Genomic DNA, 10,972 nt, shown 5'->3' with positions numbered 1-10,972 from the left:
GAATCCAGAAGGTATAAAAATCCACCCAGTCTAATCTCCATTTTGTCAGCTGCCCAGAACCACAAACTCTGGTGGTTCTGTTCACCAATAAATGGATCTTCTTTCCAATCAGCTTTCAGCTTCCATTTTGTTTCCAGCATCTGTAGCAGATGGATTTTCATTCAACAATTTCATTGCCTTTGTTTAGATTTGAAATGTTAACAATCCTCCATATAGGTTGTCCTCAACTCACAATCACAATAGGCATTAGAATATCTGTTCCTAAGCAACACAGGCAGCTATTAAGTTTGGTCGCCCAATTTTAGAAACTTTTTGCCATGGTTAAATGAATCACTGTTAAGTGAATCACATGGTCATTAAGCAAATCTGCCATTGACTTTGCTTGTTAGACTTTGCAAAGTGTAAAAAACAGTCATAAGTGTGAGAACAAGTCATAAATCACTTTTTTTAGTGCTGTTGTAACTTCAAACAATTGCTAAACAAATGCATTTAAATCAGGAACTATTTGTAATCATTTAATAAAAATAATAAAATGGTTCTAAGCAATGTGGACTTTTAGCAACAGATGGCAGTAAGGAGTTGGGGAAAAATTATTGAGGAAACTATGAATTACATATAGCTGAAAATCTATACACGATTAGGGAAAAGACTAAAATCAAATAAATGCATTAAAATGTGGAATATTTCTTCATTATATTTTGTAAGAACTTGGGTAGATGTATATACCAGTCACTGCACTAATTGTTGGAAAGAATACGCTAAGAATCTTGAAGAAACTGTTTTATATCATCAGATAAAGTTACTGTCATTCATCTATATAATTATTGAAAATAATATTCAGTTTAAACTCTTTTTGAAAATGAGCACCAATCCACTACCTATTCCCAATATTTAGAATTATCCTCATCTGTAAACCCATTCTGGAATACTATGTTCACATTTGTTTTTTAAAAGATTTTCTAACAATTCTCCATATAGTTAATAATAGTTGGGCTAGAAAGTCTGCATTGAAAAACTGTATGACTATCTGACATTATATCTGAATTTAATCTGAAGCAAATAAATCCTACTTTTAGATGCAATTTCATTTCTATATCATTATAATATCCTGCCAAAATAGATTATAAACTGAAAGCCTTTGTAACTACCAAACTTACACTTTAAAGACTTTGTTTAAAAAGAAAGTTGTTGGTCCCACTTAAAAGATTACTTATTAATTCAAACATATTAGTCATCTTAAACAGAAAGGGGGTTAATCACTAAAGTTTAGGCATCACAAATACCCATAAAATGACAACCATAAATAACATCTGATTAACAATGCATAGCTAACTATTGCAATGAGATCTGTTAAGTAGTCTAATACCTACAAAAGCTATTTCTGCAAAATTTCCATAATCTCTTAGATGCAAGATACACTTCCATCTTTTGCTACTATTTTTCTGTAGTCTTGGAATCATTCTGTTTTAAAGCAAAGAAAATACAAGCAAAGCTGGGCCAAGAATTGCTCACTCTCCTTAATAATTGCTTATGCTGAAAATTGTTAATTAGATTGAATATTAAGATTTTTGAACCAACAATATTGTCATTGCTGACTAATATAAAGTTTAGAACAGCTAAGGTTAAGCTCCTTCCAAATATAAGAAATGTGTTGCCATTGTATGTTCCCCAAATGCTCTTGGGCTTTAACAGCTGTCAATTTACTCTGCAACAGGATTAACTTGATGTCCACAGATCCCTTGGGGAGGGGTACCTGATTTTTTTGTCCATAGAGGAAAAAAGTTACAATCATATTTTCACCAACTCCTAACTTAAATTTCATTTTTCATTCAATAACATCTGCAAATAAATTCCTGGCTTCCAGAATTCCAAAAACATCAGTCAACATCCATAATTCCCATGAGCAAATAATATAAAAAATAGGAAGCAATAATAAAACTGTCATATTTTATTCTTTTCATAAACTGTTTTCTTCAAAGCTTATAGGCTTTCTGAAAGTGTGCCTGTTATTTTGATAATCTTCAAAGATCCTTGCTTGAATCTATAATTCTTTCTTTCAGACATACTGCACTTGTTTTGTAATCATTCAACTACTCATACAGTATTGGAAACAACTTTCATTAATTGAGGCTAAACGTCTTAAAATTTGGTACCTTATTTTAAACATGGTTACAACCTCAACCATGCCCACAATGCAGCTGGCTATAATTGCCATCTATTGCATTTCATTGCATTGTTTATTGGGCGATGTCAGAGACCTGTTAACTATCCAGAGAGATTAATTATGAGAGAGAGAGAGAGAGAGAGAGAGAAAGATCTCCCTTGTACATCTATACACCCCCAGACTCAGTCAGGAGGCAGGTTACACAGACTTAAATATTTTACTGTATATAGTAGTGCTGTGGCCCAGCTGGTGCCGTTGGAGCTGCCACCAGATTCCAAAAGTGAGGGGCCCTATGAGTCGGCTCTGGAGGATGTGGAGGACCCTGGACAGGATTCCAACTCCGAGCAGGGCGCAGAGAGGCTGGTTGGCCACCAGGAGGCACCTGAGCCTTGGACCAGTGGGGAGGAGACAAGGGAGAGTGAGCCGGAGGCCTGTAGTGAGTTGTTCCTAGATGCAAGAGCTACTAGGCGGCAGGAACAATTACGCAATTACAGGAGGTGATTGTACTCAGCTGGTCATTAGGCTCCTCTCCAGACTATAAAAAGCTACTTGTGCACATGGCCCTCTTTGCAGAAGTCAACACAGGATGTCGGAGGGCAGTATTGTAGCTTGGCAGGTTGGATTGCTGCCAAGCCTTATCTGTATTTATTGCTGCCTGAGTTTGTCTGAGTTGCTGCCAAGGTCCTTATCTGTTTGTTCTGCTTGGCTTTCAGCCACCGAGGTTTTGGTGTCTTGCTATTACAATACATTCCAGTTTAAGCTTGTCTCGGCAATCATTTCTGGACTGAGGAGAGGGTCAACAAAGTAGTACCAAAATTGTGGAAACCTTTTGGGAAAAGTGTATTTTTGAGGCTTGATGACTAATAACACCACTTTTTTTAGAGTAATACCGTAAAATTATTATCAATGGATAATCTAATCAAGAATGTAACGTAACAAAGTTTGTTCAATTATCTGTATTCTATGAAAAAATTGTAGCCAAATATAGCCAGGAATAAAACCCAGTTAGTAGAAGCAATCATTCAATCTTGGTTTCACATAACAGCTGCAGACTTGGTTCACTTCATGGGAAGAGGCCGTAATTCATGCTAAAGGTTACCCAACTAAGTATTAACTGACCTGATAATTTTTGTATAACTTGTTTTTTCCTACAGGTTTCACTTTTCTTCATTAAAACTGCTATTCTAATAGCAAATCCTTCATAAAAGTTATTGCATTACGTTCTTAATTAAATTATCTTTCCACTGATATATAATTTTATGGTACTACTCCAAAAAAGGGGTGTTATTAGCCATCAAACCTCAAAAATACTGTGCACTTTTCCCAAAAGGTTTCCACAATTCTGGCCACTACAGTACATTTCTACTCTAAAGAAGAACATCCGTTTAAATCCACGAAAACGCGCCAGGGAATTTCCAGTCTAGACTTGGAATCATTCCGATACTTCGAGATAGGAAAGTGGCGATGACGAAGCCGGACGGGTTTTGCCTCGATACGGTCACTCAACTCATCCGGGAAAGATCTGCCTTGGCACAGAATCCCCACCACAGCAAAGAGGCGCCTAAGCCTTCATCCTTTCAAAGGATTCGCAATTTGCATTGTGGGAAGCGGCAAACCCGGGTCACCATTCCTGCAAACGGATCGAATTAGGCTTTTATCAGGGTCCCGGGAGAAAAGTAACGGGAAAACTACTCGAACTGCGCCAGGGAACCTCTTCTGGCTCCCCTTGGGAGTCCCCAAGGACGCGGGTGCCGTCTGCCTCGACGCTTCCTCCATTCGCCCAACTGGCTCCCTTCCCAGCCGGCGTTTTTCCCGCCACCAAGAGCGCGGCTTATCCCAAGCGCCCACTCCTCTCAATACCAGCCCCGGCCGAGGCTGCCCCCTAGGAGGGGGGGAAAAGCGTCGGAGTAACCAAAGGAGAAAGGGAAGTGACCTCACAATGGGCCTTTCCCGCCCAATCATAAAGCCCCTGCTTTCGCCGGCCAATCGTAGCCCACGCCCGGCAGGCCGCAGCCAATGAGCGCGCGGCATTCCGGCGCCGGCAGGAGGGGTTTGTCTGGCCGGGAGGGAGGGGAGAGGTTCCCAAGAGCTGGGCAGTGGCGGCGGCTCCGCCTTCCTGTGGTCGGTGCGCGGCCTCGCGTCCCCTTCTTCCTCCTCCTCCCCGCCCGGCTGGCCCCTCTCTCTTCGGCAGCCATGGCGGTGGCAGCGGAGCAGGAACAGCAGCAGTTCTACCTCCTCCTCGGCAACCTGCTTAGCCCGGACAACGTCGTCCGCAAACAAGCCGAGGTGAGCGGCTCGCGTGGCGCCCGTCCCTGCGTCTCCTCCTCCGGCTCCGCCGCGCACGAGGTTTCGCTCCTGGCCTTTGCCTGTCAGCAGTGGCCGGCGTCGCGGAGGCCCACTCCGCCGGGCCCACGTGCTCCGGCCAAGAAGGCGGCCGTTAGAGCCGTTGGCCCGGGAACTACTAGAACACCGCTCGGGGGAGGAGAGGCCAACTGCTCTTCCCGCTAAACTCCAGCCGAATCTTCTCCTCTCCGTCGGCTGTTCTCTTTCGCCCATCATTTCGCCCTGGTTCACACGCCTCCTCTTCCCACCCACAGATCCCCGTGGAGGCTTTATCTCCCTCGCCGATGGGGCGTCTTCCACTGGTCCGCTCGCCTTTCCCTCCGCCGCGGAGCCGGCTTGGTCCCCATTTTCTCTGCCTTTCCCCAACTCTTCGCGGCCCCTTTCCTCCGCACACCTCCCCCCCCCCAATCTGATGCTTCGCTTTCTGTCCTGCCCCTTGTGATTCGGACAACGACAACCTCCACCAACTCTTTGAACAAGTGCAGGCGGAACCCTTAAGAAGAGTCACTTCTTCTTAAAGCGTCTCTGTTCCCGCCACCCCTCTTCCTCTTTGGGATGAATGAGAATGATATACTCTCTACATGCTAGGGTTGCAGCTGATGAGTAATTAAATAGAAATGGGGAGGTTAGTAAGTTAAGTAATGCATACTAAGGAGGGAAAGACCTCGGCTGGTAGGTCGCCCAATTGATCTCTTGTTTCTACGGTGCTTAATAATAATTTCTATTATGCCGGGCTTGGAAATGGCTAAGGAAGCGTAGGAGTCAGAACTGGACTCTTGTACCATACTCGCAGTAGAATGAGCATTGTGACTAAGTTCATTTGCTATAGAAGTTTCCAATTAAAAAAAGCAGGGAAATATTTCGGCTTCCCAGAATATTCTTGAGCTCAAGATGCTGGCTTTGAATAAAGGAATGTTGGCGATAGATTTCATTCAGAAACTAGCTGAACTGAAAATTATATAGAAGGGTAAAAGGGCTGCTGTTTCCCACGAATTAGACTTGAAACCAGGGTTTCTTTTCATAGTGAGGGGAACATGCTATATCTAACTGTTTTATTACTCTTGTTCTGAATAGTCTTTTTTTATTAAAAGTTACAATTCCAAACTACAGGATTTCTCTATAATTTGTATAAAGGGATAATACTTTTTCTGCTCCAGACTGCTTTTCATTCTTTGTTACAAAAATAAAATAGTGGGGAATCTTTGTCCCTTGAAATAAATGCCAGTGTCTGGGTTAGAGTTTTCTCATTGTATGACTGTGGCTGGGCTTTTATCATTTACATCACTTGAGTGATCAGCAGAGTTCAGCACATTCTTTCACTGTGAATAGTTGTACAAAAAGCTGTTCTCAGTGCCCAAATGTAAAACAATATGGTCTGATTTTTCTTTCTGGGTCTGAAATAGGCGCCCATCATTCAGAGTCAAAATTCTGCATATCACTGCAATCTGTTTAAGTACTGTGGGTATCAAATCTGCTGAAAATTAGACAAAAGAAGAGGCAAATGGGGAGAAATATTGAGTTAGTATGACCAGATTCTAAAGAGTTCTGTGAAATAAGATGTAGAAAAAGGCATATTATTTATGTATGAATTAGATGGCAACTGATAGACATAAATATTTCCTAATTGTGATAATATCCCAGTTTTACTGTGGCAATGTATACAAAGTTCCACGTTCAGAGTTCCATATCTGAATATTTAAATGTTAGATATAAAAAGTAGGGGATCGTTCCCTGGATAGTCTTGAGAGTTTCAAGACTCACTGGCTATATAAATCCTATTCATTACCATATAGTTTTAAACCAACTAGAGGACATAGCTGTAGTGAAATCCTGAAAGGCCAGATCGATAAAAACCTTCAGGTTATATGAATAGCAGCAGCATCTGAAGAGGTTTGTGAGCCACTATGATGACCATCCATGTGTATGTTAAGAGAAGGGAGAGTTTTGTCTTTTTCAGCAGTGACAGTTGCTTCATTAATACCATTAGTGCAAGTTTATGGCTGTTTGTGCAGGTTACTGACATCATAGATTCCACAAAACAATGATGCTTGTATGAGACAGGAGCGCCTGTCCACTGGCATTTGCATTTTACTCCATGTAGCTGGATAACATGTATTCACAGACTTTGTTAAAACACATGTATAATAAATAGATCTTGATTGCATTTATATAACTACTAAAACTAAAAACTACCATATTTATAAGCCTCAGTAGCTTTAAATTTTGATTTAAAAAATCACTTATTGAGAAAAGCTAACCTGGCATGTCTGGAATCTTTGTAAGTTGTGCACCTCTTATTTACTGAATAATAAATTTAAGCAATCATTTCTAACCACTTGTAACCATTATAATCATTTCTTGAATAATTGAATGATGACTTTTAAGCTCTCATTGCCAGAATTCCACAAGATCCTACTGCCAAAATGCAGCAGCAAACTTCCCTAATAAAAGCAGTATGACACTTTTTAAAAAAATAGTTATTGGGCAGAAATAAAACAGCTATGTTGAACTGTAGTCAAATAAAGACACTGCCACAGTCTGGTGATGCTCAGAGTTCTGGTTATCGCTTCAAAGCATAAGATCTGGTTTTTGAGGAGCCACCTGTGCCCCAAAGTTTTCTGCTTGACCCGTAAGATCTGTCACCATCCTTGAAATCTCACTTTTAAACATTGTCATCCAGTAGGACTCCAGAAGTGGTCTTTTCTCTCATGGCCCCTACAGGAGTGTGAAACTCAAGGTCCAGGGGCCAGATCTGGCCTGTGGGGTGCTTATATCTGGTCCATGGGGTCACCTTGGAAACAGCGAAGGACCGGCCTGCAGTGCCTCTCCCAGTGAAAATGGAGCTCTTTTTTTGCTGGCAGGGTTGCAGGAGATCGTTGCAGCCAAAAGCGGAGTTCGGGGGCCCATTTTTGCTGGCAGAGTGCTTGGGCCACCACAGGAGCCCCCAACACAAATGACATTGAGCTGGCCATGCTCATCCTGGCCACCCCCACCTCTCGAGATGAAACGCAACCCTGACGTTGCCCTCAATGAAATCAAGTTTAACACCCTGATCTAGAACATCATTCTTCCTGCTATTATGGGAGGAGTGACAAAACCCAGGACAGTTAAAAGAGGGATCACCCTAGGATCCCTACATAGCCAAAGTAAACTAAGTCCCCCTCTCCAATTATGTAGATCCTTATCTAACTGCAAGCAGGTGTCGACCATTGAGAAGATTCCTGTGCAATCGTTGTTTAGCAATAAATCAGTTTAATTGGACCGTATACACTCATCCTCCTTAAATGAGCCCTTAAATGTATAACCACCTAAGACCTAAGTCAGAGTAGGTGAATGAACCACTTGTGTGATGTTTTGATTTTTAATGTTGCTTATTTTCTTAACTTTCTGATTTTCAGTACGTATTTTCACTTTTTTAAAATAAATATCGCATCTGGTAAATTATCCAGAGTTGTAACAGATTGAAGTGGACTTTAAATCTCATAAATAAATAAGTTCTATTACTGGTGTATTGAATGTGGCTTTCACTGACTGGAAAAAAAATAAAACTGCAGCCTCTGGGTGGCAAATGTTGCCCACTCATGCTCTCAAGTAGCTGGAAGAGTATTAAATAGCACTTCATAACACATCAGTGTTAGAACATTTAACGACCTGACACTTTCCAGAAAACTTGGGCTATTTTCCAAGATTTGTAAGATACATCCTGATGGGTACAGCATATGAATTTATTGTCAAGGTCTTTTGAAGATCACCAGGTGAAGATACCATTGTGACATATCATAGCTAATAATGTTGATAGTGTGGTACTAAAGTATTGATTACTAAAATTACTAGGAAGAAAAAAAATAGGATTAAATAGAAGAAAACAAAGTTACAATTCCTTTTAACTAGCTGCTATATATCTTCATGTCCTTCCTTAGCAGGATAATATTTGAGAGGAAGAAAAAGGCTGAATCTCCATGAGTAAATTCAATATATTTTTCTGAAGCAGAAGAAAATCTTTGGGTATCTTCCACATATGCTTTAAAATATTATTTTTTGTGAATTAAAGGTTCCTTTCATGTTATCATTTCGCTGCTATTTGAGATTTGTGGTCCTGTATCTTTCCCAATATAGTACGTTGGGAAATTGTACATATTGTGAGTAAAATAACTAGTATAATAGATTTTTTTTGTAAATCTTGAACAGTTGTCTACTTATAAAATATTAAGTGGCTGTTAACTCTTGATGCCTCATTTTTTTTATACTCAACTGTTTCTGAACTTTTCTTTTTTAGGAAACATATGAGAACATACCAGGCCAGTCTAAGATTACGTTCCTTCTACAGGCTGTCAGAAATACTACGGTTGCCGAAGAGGTATTTTTCACCCTAAGCAACTTATATGAATTGCAGGAATGTTTATGTTGTAAAACATCATTTTGTGATTGTGACTCATATAGTCATACCATCTAAGGTGGAATATATTAGTAACACTAGTAATGTTGGTTAAAGAACCAAATGGTCAGGAAATTACATCATTAATGTTTGCTACTCCTATATTACTAAACCCTAACTCATCACATATATAGAAGTTTTCATTCCTAGTTTTGTAACAAACCAGCATTTAATATTTTGACTTTATAAAACTGATAAATACAATTTGCTTTTCATGAACAGAACATGGCTTTTCTGCTTTCTATGGTCCCTTGTACTTCCACAAAACCCATTTCAGTTAGGTGGTGCAAGGGCTTTGAGATAAAGGAGTCAAATATGTGTTACATTCTTTATTTGAATGGAGAAGCATCTTGAGCTACAACTCTGATTACATTATTTTTTTTTAAAAGATACAAAAAAATAATAGTGGCTTAAATGAGGTACATGTGTATTAAATGAAGCATATATTTATATCAATTGTACAAGTAGTCCTCAGCTTACAACCACAATTGAACCCAAAATTTCTATTTTTGAAATATTTGTTAAGTGAGCTTTGCCCCATTTTACGACCTTTCTTGCCACCATTGTTGACTGAATCACTGCAGTAGATAAGTTAGTATCCCATTAAGTGAATCTGGCTTCCCCATTGCCTTTGCTTGTCAGAAGGTCGCAAAAGGGCATGACCCCGGGACACAGCAACATTCATAAGTATGAATCAGTTGCCAAGCATCTGAAGTTTGATCACATGATAATGGGGATGCTACAAAAATTGTAACTGAAAAGTGGTCATAAGTCACTTTTTTCAGTGCCATTGTAACTGAGCAGTCACTAAATGAACTGTTGTAAGTTGAGGACTACCTGTAGAGCGATAGGTTATCTAATCTTGTTTTGGAAGAACATAGACAAGAATACATGACATGATAATTTCTATACACTATAGGTGGAGATTGTTAATCGGTTCTCCAAATTTTCTATTTATTTGAGCTTTAATGCAATTATATGTTTATATTTTGGCTGTTTATTTGATTAACTGTCTTCTTTCCCTATAATGTACTGTAATGTTTTAAGCTTAGGTAGGATAGTGTTATCTAATTATCAGTTAGATAATTGTGGCCTTGTACATTATTTAGCATTGTAATGATTATGACCAAGTGAAGACTAATTAACATTGAATTAAAATAGCTGATATTTATATTGTTATAGCTGCAATTTGTATAGCCAGTATGGAATTGAATGATCCTTACTCGATTTTTTATGTTATTATTAAATATATATGTTGTCCATCTTGCTATCCAGAGTGTCTGTTTCTTCTATCATTTGTTATTGAACAACACTTTCTGTTATAAAGTTTTATTTTAGCTCTAGAGCTTGAGTTCTACTTCTTTTGCATTTCTTCATATACTAAGTCATTCAGTTATTTTAAAATAACACACCTTGTTCCTCTATATTAATAGTTTTTACATTGTTTAGAAATCATGTTTACATTTTAATGTATAATAGAATGTAATTCCTTAATTTATTACTATATGCTTCTTAGTTGATAGTGCTTTTGCTATAGAGTCGGGTGTCTCATGTAGTTCTTATATTAGTTATGGAGTGAAATACTTGAGGATGATGGAATAACTAAAAATACCAAAAATAGATCAGCTGAGTCAGTATTTTGGCTCAGCTGCTAAACTTTTACATATGCAAGAAAAATGTCTTTATGAAATCACTATTGGTTTTTTAAAAAAATAAAAATAAAGGAAACAGTTTACCATGTATTTGTCTTAACAGGCTAGACAAATGGCTGCTGTCCTTCTGCGGAGACTTTTGTCAGCTTCGTTTGAGGAAGTTTATCCAACATTACCCTCTGAAGTCCAAACTGCCATCAAAAGTGAACTGCTTGTGATTATTCAGTTGGAAACACAATCCAGTATGAGGAGAAAAATCTGTGATATTGTAGCTGAACTCGCCAGGAATCTAATAGGTATAAATTCTTATTTTGGTACAGATACATAAAGGAAGAATATTTTAGCTGACATGATGGTGGTTGTGTAAAAAATGCTTTT

The 10,972-nt window shown here is 39.1% G+C and overlaps 1 protein-coding gene across 1 annotated transcript in view; it reads left to right on the top strand.

Moving 5' to 3' along the window:
- The first annotated feature begins 4,282 nt into the window (after positions 1-4,282).
- The window catches only part of IPO5 (importin 5), a 31,309-nt gene continuing 24,619 nt past the window's right edge, over positions 4,283-10,972 (top strand). The window contains exons 1-3 of the mRNA XM_014063560.2: positions 4,283-4,450; positions 8,784-8,864; positions 10,698-10,890. Coding sequence (XP_013919035.1) covers positions 4,358-4,450; positions 8,784-8,864; positions 10,698-10,890 — 367 coding nt within the window. The 5' untranslated portion in view covers positions 4,283-4,357. The remainder of the gene's footprint in view (positions 4,451-8,783; positions 8,865-10,697; positions 10,891-10,972) is intronic.

This window comes from Thamnophis sirtalis, unplaced genomic scaffold (assembly GCF_051295495.1).
Source record: "Thamnophis sirtalis isolate CommonGarterSnake01/CBP01778 unplaced genomic scaffold, rThaSir2_p1.2 scaffold_12, whole genome shotgun sequence".
Classification (NCBI taxonomy): domain Eukaryota; kingdom Metazoa; phylum Chordata; class Lepidosauria; order Squamata; family Natricidae; genus Thamnophis; species Thamnophis sirtalis.
Note: the sequence above shows the minus strand (reverse complement) of the source record. Positions and strands in the feature narration are given on the sequence as shown.